Below are 16191 nucleotides of genomic sequence, written 5' to 3' on the forward strand. Positions count from 1 at the left end.
AATTACAAATTAATTTATTTGAAAGATAAATATTAAATTATATAAATATAATTAATTATGTGCTTTACTCTACTTTTTATTTTGTAATTTGTGCAATTACAAAAGGTAGGAACCTCTTAGGCCATCTCCAATGCCATTTAATGGGGAGTTTAATGGGAAAAAAATCTAGATGGCAGTTGAATGAACATAGAAACCATTGTGGAGGGGGTTTATTGAATGAGGGGTTTAATCCCCATTCAACCGTGGTATGGCTTTTGTTATGTTTTTTTTTTTTTTTTTTCAATTTATTATATAAGCTTATTTTTTCTTTCTTTTTTTTTCTCATTTTATTGTAAACACTTTTTTTTTGTTTTTCTTTCTCAATAAAAAGTAATATTTAATATTTTTTTTACAATAAACTATATATATATATATATATATATATATATATATATATATATATATATATATATATCATACTTTATTTTATTTTATATTCAATAATTTAATTTATTAAGTTACTTCATATTTTTTATTCTAAACAATAAAAAAAATATATAAATCTTAAAAACATTTTAAAAAAATAACATCTTATTTATTATAATACAACATAGTGATATTACATATTAATAAAACGTTCCCAAATATGCTCCATTAAATCATGTCGAAGAGCATGATGTACAGCATTATCGCGTAGTTCAGAGTTTCTTTGAATTTGATATTGAACTTCTTCGACAGGTCCTCGATTCACACGTATAGGAGGATCAACATCATCTGACCAATTACTAATTGCATTTCCTTCATTTTCTACGATCATATTATGTAATATAATGCATGTATACATTATATCCTTTATGTTTTTAAGTTGCCACGATCTTGCTGGACCTCGTACAATTGCCCAACGAGATTGCAGAACACTAAATGCTCTCTCCACATCCTTTCTTGCAGCCTCTTGCATTTCTTTAAACTTGATCCTTTTTGGGTCGGCCGGATGTGGAAAACTTTTAACCATTGTAGCCCATTCAGGATATATACCATCTGCAAGATAATATCCTTTTGTGTATGTTCTTCCATTAACAGTAAAATTGCATTCAGGAGCATAACCGTGTAATACATCATTGAATAACGGTGACTGGTTAAGTACATTAATGTCATTGTTAGACCCGGCAACCCCGAAATATGCATGCCATATCCAAAGGTCTTGTGATGCAACTGCTTCCAACATAATTGTTGGACAACCTTGATCACCTCAAGTATATTGACCTTGCCATGCAACCGAGCAATTTTTCCAAGGCCAATGCATGCAATCAATACTTCCAAGCATACCAGGAAACCCGTGCTTTTCTGAATGTTTTTGTAGTAAATTTTGGATGTCATTAGCATTTGGTTTTCTCAAATAATGGCTTGAATAAACCTCAATCACGCATCGACAAAAGTTTTGTAGACATTCGATTGAAGTTGATTCACCAATTCGTATGTATTCATCAAAGAGGTCACCAGTTGTGCCATATGCCAACTGGCGTATGGCAGCAGTGCATTTTTGTAAAGGGGAAAGACCATTGTTTCCTAAAGCATCTTTTCTTTGTTGCAAATAAATAGAATGGTTAGAGATACAGTTAACTATTTGAACAAATAGTTCTCGCCTCATTCGAAATCTTCGTCTAAACGTTTGAGGTGGGAAAACAGGATGCTCATCGAAATAGTCTTTCCAAAGACGTTTATGCCCTTCTTCACGATTTCTATCTATATATCTTCGACTTTGCCCAGGACGTCTTGAACTTTCAGCATCTGACTGTTTTGCTTCCAAGCATTTTAGCTCCTTATATAGTTGAAATGTAGAATTACTTGTGAGATGGTTGATTATGAATTCAAAAGCAGAATCGTCTGAGGATGATGATGACATCGTATAAGAAAGATACAAGAAATAGTTTGAATTGGTAGGTATGAAATAATAAAAACGTTGTATTCTTTTATAGCAAAAATATAGAGTCAAATGAAATTCAAATTAAAGTAAAATGAAATCCAAATTATATTCGAATGAAATTGAAATTAAAGTAAAATGAAATTGAAATTAAAGTGAAATGAAATCCAAATTAAAGTTAAATGAAATTGAAATTGGAGTCAAATGAAATTGAAATTAAAGTGGAATGAAATCCAAATTAAAGTTAAATAAAATTGAAATTGGAGTCAAATGAAATTGAAAGTAAAGTGGAATGAAATCCAAATTAAAGGCAAATGCATACAAGATGTTCAACTCTATAAATAAAGACGAACATATTATATTCTCATTCACACCTACCAACCATCTGATACACCAATCATGAATCCGAATTACTATACACATTTGTTATCTTCTTATGATCCCGAAAATCCAAACAATCATCCACAACATCCATACCCAAATCCAAACAATCATATACAATATCCATATCCAAGTCCAAACAATTATCCACAATATCCATACCCAAATCCAAATAATCATTCACAACATTCATACCAAAAATGCATACCCAGATTCTACCAGCCCGGATCCTCCCCATATTCCAGAAAATGAGCCAACACCAACAGAAACTCCTACCAGCAAACGACAAAAAGATAAAAAAAACCTACTGGAGCAAAGAAGAAGAAATGTTGTTGGCAAAAGCTTGGCTACAAATTTCAGAAGATAGCATTACCGGAAGTCAACAACGTGATAAAGAGTTCTGGAGACGAATTACTGCATACTATGAAAAAAGCAACACGTCGAACGTTGCAAGAACTCAAGCCAACCTCAAAACGCATTGGCATTACATGAACCCATTTGCAGTTGCATTTAATCAAATGTATATAGTGTTGAAAAGTCAACACCTGAGTGGATGGTCTAAGGATGATCTCAAACGTGCAACTTTTGAGCATTATCATGCTAGAAATAGTGCCGATTTTAGGCACGAACATATTTGGAATATCGTTAAAAATGAACAGAAATGGAAAGGTTCAAGCACTGCATATGGGGCATCTATGTCTTCATCAAATACAGAATCTTTCATTAACCTGGATAATGATGAAGTTACAACTCGTCCAATTGGTAGGAATGCAGCAAAAAAAGCAGCAAAAGGGAAAGCTACCAATTCCACTTCGTCATCTGGTAATAGGCTTGATGAAATACTTGAAAAACATATAGAAGAAAATAAAAAGACTTTTGAACGCTATCAAAACTCTTTGGATATGAAGAATGCATTGAAAGAAAGAATGATGAAGATTAAAGAAGAAAAGGTAAAGAATGATGAAATTTCAATCATTTTCATGGATCCCAGTACCATGTCGGAAGATGGACGTGAAATTTGGAGAAATCGTTGTGACGAGATTAAGATAAAATACAATATGAAGTAAAATTTGTATTTTAGATATTGTACTTTTTATTTAGTATATTATTTGTAACTTTTAAGTTCTAAATTGTAATCTTTAATTAATATTTAGTAATTGTAACTTTGAATTTCTAATTAATGTAATATTCTAGTTTTATTTATTAATATTATTTATAAAAAAAATTAAAATGATTATGTGGAAATCCATTGAACTCTTAAGAGTTTAATGGAGTGTAGAGTTTAATAGATTAAATGGTATAGTTAGTGGAATGCTGATGTGACAATCCATTGAACTCTTAAGAGTTCAATGCATTGGAGATGAGCTTAATTTATTAAATATAATATATTAATATTTATTATTCCAATTGTATTTTATTTATTCTGATAAAGCAACAACTCCAGTTGGAATTTCAATGCGGGGAAACAAAGTGGACTCCCATCTGCCCCTCCCTTCCCTCCTGCGCTGCTGTTTACAGCAATCATTACTTCATTATTCCTCACGAAACACAGATTTTCCAATAAAAAATTCGAGATTCGTTTGAAGAACTTTTGTGGGTTGTTTACAAGCAAACCCCGCTTCAAATAACTTCGATCACCGGTCATATTTACCAGGACGGATCGCCGGAGCTGTCATCATGGGTTGTTCCGGATCGACGAGTGCCAACGGCGACGGTAAACTCTCCGATTTTCAGGATCCTATTCGGTTTTCTGAAATTATTTTGATTTTTTCAAAGATACTTTTTTCTGCGAAAATGATTGGTAACCATGATATAGGTGTTACGTTATTAATTGAAATTGATTTTGTAGCCAATCATGTCGTGCTTTGACTTAATGGGGTGTTGAAATGGCTTAATTTGATCGGATTGATATTTGAGTCTTTTTGTGTGGCTAACGAATGTTCTTAGTTTAGCTACTGATCTATATGATTATTTTTTGAATTATTGGCTTGGGCTTTTAAAAAATTTCTTATCTTCTTTTGAAAATTTTGAACCAAACGCTTAATTTGCTATTGAAGATTCTGTCACAATGCCAGATTATGGTTTATGATGATGAAGTTTTGGTTATTCTAAGTTATACTTGTTGCTAGGTTCTTAAGCCCCTATTTCCTTATGTTTTTAAAATTGCATCACTCCTTGATTAGGCAAAGTTTATGGTTAAATTTGCATTGTTATCATTACGTATCATTGGTTTACAACATTTGATTATTTTGCCATTATAGAAATATTGGTTGCATATTTGAATAATAGTCAAACACTGATCATCTTTCATTGTTTCAGAAGCTGTTAAGAAGATAATTAAACTGAAGCCATGGAAGCATACTGAACCAATAACAGGGGAGCAGCTGAAGCTGATGCGTGATGAGTTCTGGGATACTGCTCCACATTATGGTGGCCGAAAAGGTTATCTTTTTTTCTTTTTTCTACTTACTGTATAAACCCTGTTTATTTTTATCTATTAATTTTTAATAGTAGTGTGGATGATGTAAAAATGGATAAGTTAATAACATGATTAATTGTCAGAGATTTGGGACGCCCTTCGAGCTGCTGCAGAAGCTGATTTATCCCTGGCACAAACGATAGTGGATAGTGCAGGCATTATCGTTCAGAAGCCTGATTTGACCATATGTTATGATGAAAGAGGTATTTCTTCATTTACCTATAAAGTCCCTCGACTCTTGTATTTTAAAAAAAAAAAAAAAAAAAAAAAAAAAAAAAAATCACTTTTTTCTAATTAATTTCCGTATTTAGAATATGGGATATTCTCTTTAAGTTTTTATGGTTTTACCATTTTTTGTAACTTTTCCTGGTTTTAACATAACCCATAGTTTAATGCAACTTTTTAGTTTTATATTTTTTTCATCGGTTCTAGATACCAATTGCTATGACCTTGTTAGATGAACTTGCTTAAATAACGACGCAAACAATGAAAATCAAAACAGAATCACATCTTTGATTGCTCAAGACTTAGCTAGAGAGGCTAGTCTCTATAAACAAAAAGAATAAAATACTGATTTTACCCTTTTGCCCTTTCTTGATTAATTGGGGGTATAGCGGTTGGTATTTAGAATTTACACTTTTTTGACTTTCCGGTTCAGTATTTAGAACGATCATTTTTATTTTTCCTTTTCAAGTGCATCAACCCATTTTATTAAAAAATATATATGCTCTTTACCTTTAGGACTTTAGATTGCCCAAACCCTTGTATCTAGAATATTTACACTTTTTTACCTTTCAAGTTTCTCAACTCCTTGTGTTTGGAAGATTTACACGTATTATTTTTTTTTTACCTTTTATGTTCATTAATCCCTTGTATTTGGAATACTTTTAACCTTTCAAGTTGTCCAACCCCTTGTATTTAGAGTACGTATTTTTTTTTTTTTTTACCAATTAAGTACATCAACTTCTTTTGTTCAAAATACATTTTTACCTTTGAAGTTCCTCAAAATCTTGTATTTAAAATATTTACATTTTTGGCTGTCAAGTTTCTGAATCTTGTAATTAGGATCTTTACACTTTTCACCTTCCAAATTCCTCAACCCATTGTTTTTAGAATATTTACATTTTTTTTTAACCCCATGTATCTAAGATATTTACATTTCCCCCCCCCCCCCCCCCCCCCCCCCTTTCACAGGTGCAAAGTACGAGTTGCCAAAGTACGTTCTGAGCGAGCCAACAAATTTGGTTCGTGGAAGTTGAGAACGGAGAGATCTGGACACTGTTTTCTTCCATTTTCAAGAACCAAAAAACATGTATATTTTTTTTTTAGTTTTATTCGTGACCCATTTTCAACATATTTTGTGACACAAACACACGGTTGCTAGTTGATCTTCAACTTCTACAAGATGTGGATATTTTAAGTAGAAGTTGTGGCATGTAACACTTGTTTTCTATGGTATACTGCTTTTCAAAATATTAATAACAACAGTAATTCTAGAAATTTTTAACGACACAGCCGAATGGAATTAAGAAAACTAAGAGTACTAGGATTCAGTTCATTTTAAACTAAAAATTCAGTTTTTTTTTTTTTTCCAAAAACAAGACACCATACAGTCGCCTTTTAGAGTTTTAAGTACACCAAGCAAAATAATTCCTGAACGGATACGGATACACGTTAGATCAAACTTGTAAATTTGTTTTCTTTGAAGGGCAGAAAATGATGTTTTTACTAATTAGATTACAAATGAAATGTGGTAGATGGCTCTAATGATTTGTACCTTACAAACCATATTATATACAAATATCTATCTATCAACTGTTAACTAAATTCAATCTCCAACGATTGAGAATTCATCATCAATTTCATCCTCCGAACCATTGTCTCTCGGGGAATCTAATTGTATGTCGTTTGAGATTCCGGATTCAAACCTGTCTCGCCTTTGAACCGCAGCCTCTACTCTTTGATGGAATTCATCATCTGTGCTTGAGAGCATGTAACGAAGCTTGAAATTCACACGATTATCCACAAGAATCTTGTGCCGAGGTATAATCCGATCTTCAAGAGAATAGCTAAAGAAACTGCACACAATTACTTATCAATTATCATCATTTGTTACACAGTACAAGACATGACATGACATGACATAACAACTTGTATTGTATTTAAATTTACATTGGACTAGGACTAGGTCACTAGGATTAATATTAACGGGACAAAAATTGCAAACCTTTGTCCCATCTAAAAAGTTGGGAAAGGGTTTCACTCTCTTTCTCTTGTATGTGAAAAAGACGTAAATGCCCTCCTAATCTTCATCTTAAACAGCCCTTGAAACCTTGTCTTGTCCAGTGTAGCAAGTGTAGCCGTAGGTTACACAAGATATGACTTGCACTGGACGGGACTAGACAAGGTTTTCTTAGGGCTATTTCTGATGATGAAGATGAGGGCATTTATGTCTTTTATACAGACGAGAGCAAAGCCCTTTCCCACATTGTTCCGTCTTTTTATGTGGGACAAAAAATTGCAATTTTTGTACCATTGACTTGGGTACAATTCATGCCTTAACATCAAACCTAGTACTACACAAACGCATTATAATATCATTTGAAATTTGAAATTTGAAATTTGAAAAAAAGATAGTATTGAGCATACCGTGGAAACTCTATAAGATCGTTTAGAGGGCGGACCATTGTTCTTCTTAGAAACCGATATTTAGGGCGAAGAATATCAATATTGTAGCGAAGAAGCATGGGGAAATCAGCAATCATTTCACCCAATGTGTTAAGGTCTATACCAAGTGACAAAAAGTATTTCACATTAGGCTCCAATTTCTTTGATATGCTACACCCCAAAAGCTCCGGCCCCAAACCTATCACCTTTCCAATGTTAGTTTGAGAAACTCCCGCTTTTGTCAATAAAAATATCACCTGCAATATTTTTAGTCAAATTAGGAAATACTTGTAAAAGGTTAGGGCTTTATGGGGAAAGCTTCTTTCGTTAACTTTCTCAATTAAGTCATTAAGTCAAAAGGATATACCCATATATAGCTTACCAGACTAAGTCATGTTCTCATTAAGTCCATTAAGTCAAAAAAAAAAAAAAAAAAAGCAATTTGGGTTTATACCACGGGCCGTATTTTCTTGTAGAGACTGTAAGTGAGTAATGAAGGAAACTTGACAAGCATACTAGCAATTCCCTTTTCTTCAACACCAATGTCACGGAAGAATTGTACCTTCAATTTAAAAGATTATATTGTTAATATAACTATCGTGAACATCGAACAAGAAGACTTGAAATTAACAAAGTGTCAACTTAACTCAACAACTAGTAAAGTAAAGATTAATTGATCTCGATAAAATTTAAGTAGTCCAAATTTAGTTCTTGCTTCTTTTTTCTTTCCACCAATTGTTGTCACGATAAATGATGTTTATAAAAAATGAAGGAATACTTAGCCTCAATGTAATGACTTTCTCTATTAAATCGTTCTTTCTATATTAAATCATATAGAAACACGCATATATTGCTTACCGAATTAAAATATCTTTGTGTTAAGTTCTTTTATCTAAAAATGAACAAAGGCTCTTATAATAATTATGGTAAGCAAAGCACAATGTACTTTCACCATGTTATCGATTTAGCCACTAAACTATCTTCTATAGTGATTACAGCAGTATACGTTTTTGAAAAAGTACAAAAAAAGTGCAACTTACTTTAACCATATTAACAGTTCAGCAACTAAACTATTAATTTTATATGATTATTATAAAAATAGTTTCATGGCTAAATCGATAAAAGTAAATAGTTCAATGGCAAACGATACAAACGATTCTGTAGTTTAATCAAAACAGGGCAACAGTGAATATGGTCTTTTTTAAGGTTCAAGAAAAGTATAATGGTTTAACCACTATAGAAAATAAATCCATAAATTGAGGGATAAGACTGATCAATTGAAAAAAAAAAAAAGAAGAATATTTAGATGTATAAAAGAGCATGCATACCTTTTGAACAATATTGGTATCCATATCATAACAAAAGACGATGGGTTTTACAGTAAGAATTCTCCTCATACCATCTCGAGAAATCCCAAGATAATAAAAGTACTTAACAAGAGGCTTCCATCTTTCTTCAATGCTACATCCCATCAATTGTGGCCTAAATGCTAGTAATCTCCCCACATCTTCATTACCAAGCCCAAACTCCTTTAGATATGCAACCTGAAAAAAAAAAAAAAAAAAACAAAAACAAAAAAAAAAAAAAAAAAAAAAAAAAAAAAAAAAAAAAACACTACTTTTTATCTTCAAATGGACTTTAATAATAATCTTTGCAAGTTTCAAGAAAATTTGGCTAGTAATATAAACCATATAAAAAGAAGAATCTTAGGGGTTGTTTGTTTGGATGAATAGGGGATTTAATGCAAAAAGTAGCAATTTATTTGTGTCCTATTTTCATTTTTTTCCTCATTAACTCTGTAATTTGAAAATTTTGGCAAGTAATATATACCAATTTTTTTCTTAACCAGACACTATACTTTGAAAATAGCAGTGAAGATTGATTTGTATGTGGATGATGGGAAAATTTTTCAAAGTACATTGTTATAATTGGAAGAAACGAAAGTAACATAAGCCCTATAGAAAGAAGAATCTTAGGGGGTGTTTGGATGTGCATGTTCAAAGTGATTATTGTGACTTGAAGAATCATAACAAGTTGGATAACTCATGTGATTACTGCTAGGAATAGGATAGTTAGGAGATGGACGGAATGCAAGAATAGCAACAAACTTTCATTTTTTTTTTTTGTATTATAGCATCCTACTTTCCCTCCATTCTATTACAACATTGTACTTGCAATTATTTTCTTCTTAAGGCCATGTATTTTGAAAAGTAAACAAAATTAAAATTCTACTTCTAATTATTTTCTTATTAGGACACTACTTCTACTTTGAAATCTACCCAGTTATAGCAGTGAAAATTGCTTTCTATTTAGATGATATTGCTATAATTGGGTAAAGTTTCTAGGTACACTGCCACAATAAAAATGACACGAAAGTAGGATGCTATTTAACAAATTAATGGAAGTATATTGCTAGTTTTTGCATTTAACCCTTAAATTTATACTTATCTCAATGGCAAGTTTTATTTATATAAATTGTTACCTACTTCTCCAAATCTGATTAATTTGACACTACATGATCAGAAAATCATAATCATAATCAAATTTCGTCAAACACTCTACATGATCCAAACATCCCTTTTAGTATGAAGTATGAACATGAAAAAAGCGGATTTTTTACTTTATAAATAAGTCATGTTTTCACTTTTAAGGCTACTATTTTTACACAAGACAGAACTGGACAATCTTTGTAGGCTATTTTTTTATAATGAAAGGGTGAGGAGGGCATTCACGTCTTTTGCACAGATGAGAGATTGAGAGCAAGTTTATGTCCCAACTTTGTCCCATTGACATCAGTCCTATTCCCATTCCACTACAATCTTTTGTCACGTGGGCATAAAAGTCAAAATGCATGGCTTTGCAAGGACATAGAGTTGTACAAAAGCAAATCGTTAAGTAAATGGATCTCATAGTGTTCATGATAGTGAGAACACATGGTTTGAAAAAGGGCTAAATGTAAGAAACAGTAACGTACTTTCATTCATTTGTGTATTATAAGATTTCACTTTCACTTCTTTCTGTTACAACATTGTACTTTTATTTTTTATTTTTCTTCTTAAGGCATTGTACTTTCAATTTTTTTTCTTATAGAGACATTAAACTTTTTAAAATCCTATCATTAATAAACAAATTAATAATAGTACGCTGCTATTTATTGCATTTAGCACTTTAAAAAGGTACAAACTTCACATACCTTTTGGTTCATTTCCTCAAGAGAATAGAATCCAAGAACTTTGGGGAAATCAAAAACCATTGTCCCGAAATCTCTCTCATTCATACCCATATCAAAATAAAAATCTTTTCGGATCTTGAGTTCTTCCATGCTAAAAGACAAAAGTTCTGGACACCTACTAATCACATAACCCATCCACTCCCTTCTAACTCCATTCATTTCCAAGTAACAAACTATCTCATCCAACTCTTCAATCTCCCTCTCCAATATATTCTTTCCTGCTCTAAGTAATGCAACCCCAATAAATCTCCCATCCACATGAATTGACTTAAGCCACTCGGATGTACTCCTAATTGAGTCTATATTTCCTCTTGCACTGCACATTAGCTTCCCGATTTGGGGATATGATAATCCATTATGTTTTAGCCACCTACAAGAGTAAAGAGTAAAGAACACTAAAGGTGTAAGCTTTTTCAGTTTTTCAATTTGGAATTACATTGGTCTATCTTTACATGATATGGGACTTGTATGATGATGCAAATTGCAAAGATCCTAAACACCCAAATGAAGTAGGGTACTTTAGGAACATCAAGTTGCTATTACTGTTAATTTGTTAAAGAGGGAATTATATACCCACACAAAACTAATCATCCTACTTGTTAAAAGGCAACCAAAGACTAATATTAATATGGCAGATTGGAAGACCCTAAACATAGAGCTTGAGCATTGAATTTTGTATATAATTGATGGCTATGTCATAGAATATTCAAATACTTGTTGTTTTAATGCTTTACCTTATTAGAGGGACGACATTGGAGGTCTCTAAGCAAGCTTTGGCACGAACATTAAAAGACGAATTAGCGTATTCAGGCAACTGTTTCATTGAGGCGGCTTGGATCATAACGTAGTCAATGAACTCAGGGAACAATCTTGAAGCCAAATTCGTAGAATAAGTGATCCCAAATTTCCCTTTTCTCATAGCTTCCTTGAAAATTTCTAACGTCACTTCCCTCCTAATCTCAAGTGCCCTCAAAATCACTTCATAATCGTAATCATCGTTTTCTCCATTAAACACTTCTTTGATTTCAGGCAAAGAAGAGTTTACATCGACGTCTTCCGGAGATTGGACGTAGATTGAGCCTGGAAATTGAGGGGTCCTTTTTTTAGCCATTGACAACTCCAGAAGCTTCGACATTTCATCATAGTCATACCCACTTGGATTTGGGGATTTGGAAGAAGTTTTGTTTGTTGACAAGAGGAGGGAGGTGGATTTTGCGTTGTGTGTTCGGAGAATTTTATCTTGGTTGGTTGAAGTGATTGTGGGGTTAGAATTTGGAGTAATTTCCTGTTGGGAGTGGGGATGGTGGAGAGAGGAGGCGGATATGGGTGGCAAGTGGTGGCGGGTGAAGGCGAGGGAGGCGATGGTGGCGGAAATGGGGAAGCGAAGGGTGGCGACCTGGTGGAGGGGATAACTTTGTTGGGAAGAGATCATTTTGGATAAGACACATTTCGTCTCTAATTTTCTTCGGAGTTCATAACGACACTGATCACCGGGGTAGAGGAGGTCTGGAACGGAGCATCTTAAAAAAGTGTCTTTATATTTTTTTTTATTTTTTTTTTTAGTTTATTTGTTTTACATGGAAGAATAGTTTATTTTCTTAAAAGAAAATGACTTAAAAAGTTAATTAATATACTTTTGGATTTGTATATATTTAATTATTGATTATTTTTACATTTAACCTTTTAACTTGTGTTTTATCCACATAAGTCTTTAATGTTTGTATATATTTAAGGGGTGTTTGGGGTTGCTTTTTAGGCTAAAAAATCTTTTTATACAAAAGATCTTTTTGGCTTTTGGTTTTTTACAAAAGATGATTTTAAAATGTGTTTGGTTTATCTTTTGAAAAGTTAAAGGCTAAAATCCTAAAAGTCACAAAAAGTCACTAATTTATGACTTTTGAAATAGCCCATTTTTGTTCCTGCCAAAAGTCACAAAAAGTTGATCTAAAAATGACTTCTTAAATTACCAAACATCTTTTTTACTTTTAGCTTTTCCAAAAAGCCAAAAATCCTTTTCAAAAGCAATCCCAAACACCCTCTTAGTCTTTAACTTTTTGATTTGGAACAAAAAACTACTCCAAATATCAGTATGTAAGTCTTTAATGTTTTTGTACATACTTAGTTTTTATGATCAGTTTCTTCAGATTTTGTTCATGACATTCTACATTGGATAATCATTAATGATGTGTTTTCATATGTGGCTTGTCATTCACTTATATCAGTAACCTAATTCATTAATCGGTCAAATAATGTTGATGTCTTATTTTTCTCCAAACAAAATATGTGTTCGTATTCGGTTTCATCTATCTCTATAGCAGACAACAAGATTTTTTTGTCTTGAAAATGTAAATTCAAGTTGGGAGTAAGCAATCACAAAAATCTCGTTGTCTGCTATTGAGATAGATGAAACTTTTTATCAAGGTGTTCTTTTATCTTGGAAATGCAAATTCGTTTAGCATCTTCCTTAATTCTTTTGTCTTAGAAGTGCAATTTCGAGTCAGGAGGAAAGAATCACAAAAAATCTTGTTGTCCGCTATGGAGATAGATGAAACCAAAGTCGAAGACATCTTCTGCTTGGAGAAAATAGTGCACTGTTATTTTTGACCGATTCGTGAATTAGGTTGCTGATATAAGTGAAGGACGAGTCATGTATGAGAACACCTCATTAATAATTGTCCTATATAGGATGTCATGAACAAAATCTGAAGAAATTGGTCATAAGGACTAAATGTGTACAAACTGAAAAATATATTACCCTATTAAGTCATTTTTCCAGCTTAACCTGGAGTAGCCAGTTATAAGGACTGAATGTGAACAAAAAAAACAAGTTAAATGGTCAAATGTGGACAAAAAGTGTAACACCTAGTTTCCAGAACAAATCGGTTTAGGGCATCAAGGATTCAAAGGCAAAGTTTTTGGGTAAAATCGGGTGTCATGACGTGACAAGTTAAAAATGAAATGTGTATCCATGAGGGCTTGTCACGAAGTGACAAGAGGATGGTCACGTCGTGAGGAGGGTTGCAGCCCAAGCCCACAAATTTTAGGTTTCTCTCCATATTTAAGGATCTTAACTCATGTCCTATGGTATACTCGTCAGCCTCCACTCCATTCAAACGAAACTTTATCCCCATTTACAAGTTCTTAAACTTTTAGTGGTGTCTTGGTGACTTAAAGAAGAAGGGATCATTTGTAACGCCAAATTTTGGGTATGTTTCTTTTAATTGATTTAATACTTTGGATGTTGGATTTCCGGTGGCTACGGTGTGGTGATGGAGTCCCACGACGCGGCCTCTGTTTAATGGCAAACTGTAATCCGGGGTTTGAGCCCCTATTTAGGGGAATGTGATGGCTAGGGTTGCCCACCCTCAGCTTGAATCATTCTCCTTCAGCCTCTAAGAGAAAACCCTAGCCTCCATTGCTAACCTTTCAAGATCTAATATTTATGATACTTGTCTTTAGATCTAGCCCTTTTTTTTGGAAGGTTAGATCTCATAAAGTTGACAACTTTATGGATCTATGTGGTCATTCTAGTGTCATATGTTCCAGATCTAAGGATCTATGGAGTTTGTGGTCCTATGCTCAAGCTTTCGTTATTGCCATGTTTTTGACCTAAAATGGAAGGGACATGCATGTCCATAAAGCTACGATTTTATGGCTTATTAGGTGTAAGAAACCCCCTTCTAGAAACTTTGGGTGAGTAACTCTAGAGATAGGGTGCTTAATGAGTGTCTTTATTCATCCAGTCACCTTTAAGGAATTAGGGTTTGGGATCTTGACTTATTGATGTGTCTTCATAGATAAAGTTGGAAACTTTATCCATCAAGACCATGGTAAGGACTAGATCTGAGATTTGGAGCTCTTGGAGTTGTAGGAAAATGGCTTAATGGATTAAGTTGTCCAGACCAGTCCCTACGGCGTAGCCTTAGGTTGCCACGGCGTGGCGACTGGGTAGGAACCCATTTTCTTTGTCGGTTAGGTATCGTCTGGCAGAAGAACTGGATAGAACAGAATTGGACTGGATTGGACTGAACAGGAATGGACAGGACAGGACAAATAATCTGTATAGTGTTTGGTAAGACTGAATAGAATAGAACAAGTTGTCTGAAACTGTCACACCCCAAAATCGGAACGGCGGAAATGTTCGGGGGTAGAGGACGTCATGTTTAGTATCACAAGTCACGCATCATAGTGATCAAAGTAATAAACAACCATTTCATTAGAAAGAAAGTGTTTACAAAGTATGTGGTCCATATAACATAGAATACAAAGTAAATAACAAAATAAGACATGAAGCTATACTGCTCCATCTTCTGAATCCCAGTGTGCGTACCTGTCTACTGGTCTCCTAAGAATACAAGTTATTTTGAAAGAGTATATCAGCATTTAAGCTGGTGAGTTCATAAGATTTTAGTGATGTAAGTAAGTTGTAAGTTTTTAGAAAAGTTCGCATGTTCCTCCAGAAAATCCTATATTTCCTGCTTTGATGAAAGATAAGTAAAAAGGACTCTACAATCCTTTCTATGTGTACTAAATGGATACAAGTTATATAAAACCCAGAGTAAACAAACAAACAGTTGTGTGTATCTTCCCAAAGCCCACAACCAAACAAGGAACAGGAAATGAGGCGGAAGGCACACAACCCATTGGTTGTTAGATCATCGTTGTATATAACTCTGACGTATTCACTTGGTACTCACAGAGTTAACTGTAATAGTTCCTTTATATTTGATGAAAAGATTCTTTAAGAAAACCCTTATTTCTTTTAGTAAAAATGGTAACCACGGTGGTTCCTTTTATAATCACTTAGTTTATACTATATTATATAATCTAATATTGAACAGATAATTAATTGTGTGAATCTGCCCTAAGCCCACAACCAAACAAGGAACAGGAAATGAGGCGGAAAGCACACATCCAACTACCTATCGGGTATTAATTATATATAACCCTGATGTATAAACTAAGGTATTATAGAATTAACCACCTAAGGTCCTTTAAGTTATACTAGTTTAATAAAATGGATTAAACCCTTTACTGGTAAGTTTCTATTTTTGTCTATCAAATGTTCTATTTGAAAAGTATGTTTTGTACTAGAAAATGGTGCATTGAATTAGTGTCCTATGACCTGGCCCATACCTAGTACCCCTTATGATTACTTGTTGTATATGGAATATATATATATATATATAACTAAGATCGAATAAATAGTAGGCTGGGTAAATCTACTTTTAGCCCACAACCAAACAAGGAACAAGAAATGAAGCGGAAAGCACACATCCTACTACCTGTCGGATCCGATTAATATATATCCCTGAAGTATAAACTAAGGAATCATAAAGTTGGCATTATAGGCCCTTCTCTACTGAATGTACTAGACTCGACTGTTCTGTTTATAGTTTGAAAAGATGTAAGTTTTCCCTAGTTTATAACTATCTTAACTCGAAAATAGTTTGCATTAACTTTCACGTGGAACTGTCACAATATGAAAGTAATGGGAAAATATAAGCACTCAGTTGTCTTTTGAATTGACAT

General features: G+C 33.3%; 3 protein-coding genes and 1 pseudogene across 4 annotated transcripts; 2 read left to right on the top strand and 2 right to left on the bottom strand.

Annotated features, from left to right (window-relative positions):
- Positions 1-598: 598 nt before the first annotated feature.
- LOC111893744 (protein ALP1-like) lies at positions 599-1892 on the bottom strand (annotated as a pseudogene).
- A 637-nt stretch (positions 1893-2529) lies between these two features.
- Positions 2530-3348, top strand: LOC111893733 (glutathione S-transferase T3-like). Its single transcript, XM_023889799.2, has one exon. It carries the CDS (start codon positions 2530-2532, stop codon positions 3346-3348), a length of 819 nt encoding a protein of 272 aa, XP_023745567.2.
- Positions 3349-3721: 373 nt separating this feature from the next.
- LOC111893742 (uncharacterized) lies at positions 3722-6272 on the top strand. 2 transcript variants are annotated; one of them, XM_023889821.3, is made up of 4 exons: positions 3722-3995; positions 4604-4723; positions 4844-4963; positions 5955-6272. In XM_023889821.3, exons 1-4 carry the CDS (start codon positions 3959-3961, stop codon positions 6017-6019), a joined length of 342 nt encoding a protein of 113 aa, XP_023745589.1. In that variant the 5' UTR covers positions 3722-3958; the 3' UTR covers positions 6020-6272. The 2 variants fall into 2 exon arrangements, with proteins under 2 accessions (XP_023745589.1, XP_023745588.1); XM_023889820.3 differs by having other exon boundaries at positions 3726-3995; positions 4601-4723.
- A 162-nt stretch (positions 6273-6434) lies between these two features.
- LOC111893729 (transcription termination factor MTERF2, chloroplastic) lies at positions 6435-12177 on the bottom strand. Its single transcript, XM_023889795.3, has 6 exons — positions 11394-12177; positions 10621-11029; positions 8756-8971; positions 7882-7989; positions 7410-7684; positions 6435-6838 (listed from the first exon to the last, which is right to left on the bottom strand). Exons 1-6 carry the CDS (start codon positions 12089-12091, stop codon positions 6589-6591), a joined length of 1956 nt encoding a protein of 651 aa, XP_023745563.1. The 5' UTR covers positions 12092-12177; the 3' UTR covers positions 6435-6588.
- Positions 12178-16191: the final 4014 nt, after the last annotated feature.

This window comes from Lactuca sativa, chromosome 1 (genome assembly GCF_002870075.4).
Source record: "Lactuca sativa cultivar Salinas chromosome 1, Lsat_Salinas_v11, whole genome shotgun sequence".
Lineage (NCBI taxonomy): Eukaryota > Viridiplantae > Streptophyta > Magnoliopsida > Asterales > Asteraceae > Lactuca > Lactuca sativa.

Bases quoted from the DNA above. Each gene is read 5' to 3' on its own strand.
- LOC111893729 (XM_023889795.3), bottom strand. From the start codon at position 12,091: ATGATCTCTTCCCAACAAAGTTATCCCCTCCACCAGGTCGCCACCCTT. The intron at 8,972-10,620 runs GTATGTGAAGTT...TTTTTTTTTCAG, and splicing joins TTGAGGAAATGAACCAAAAG to GTTGCATATCTAAAGGAGTT. The intron at 6,839-7,409 runs GTATGCTCAATA...AATTGTGTGCAG, and splicing joins GATCTTATAGAGTTTCCACG to TTTCTTTAGCTATTCTCTTG.
- LOC111893733 (XM_023889799.2), top strand. From the start codon at position 2,530: ATGAGCCAACACCAACAGAAACTCCTACCAGCAAACGACAAAAAGATA.
- LOC111893742 (XM_023889820.3), top strand. From the start codon at position 3,959: ATGGGTTGTTCCGGATCGACGAGTGCCAACGGCGACG. The intron at 4,724-4,843 runs GTTATCTTTTTT...ATTAATTGTCAG, and splicing joins ACATTATGGTGGCCGAAAAG to AGATTTGGGACGCCCTTCGA. The intron at 4,964-5,954 runs GTATTTCTTCAT...CCCCTTTCACAG, and splicing joins CATATGTTATGATGAAAGAG to GTGCAAAGTACGAGTTGCCA.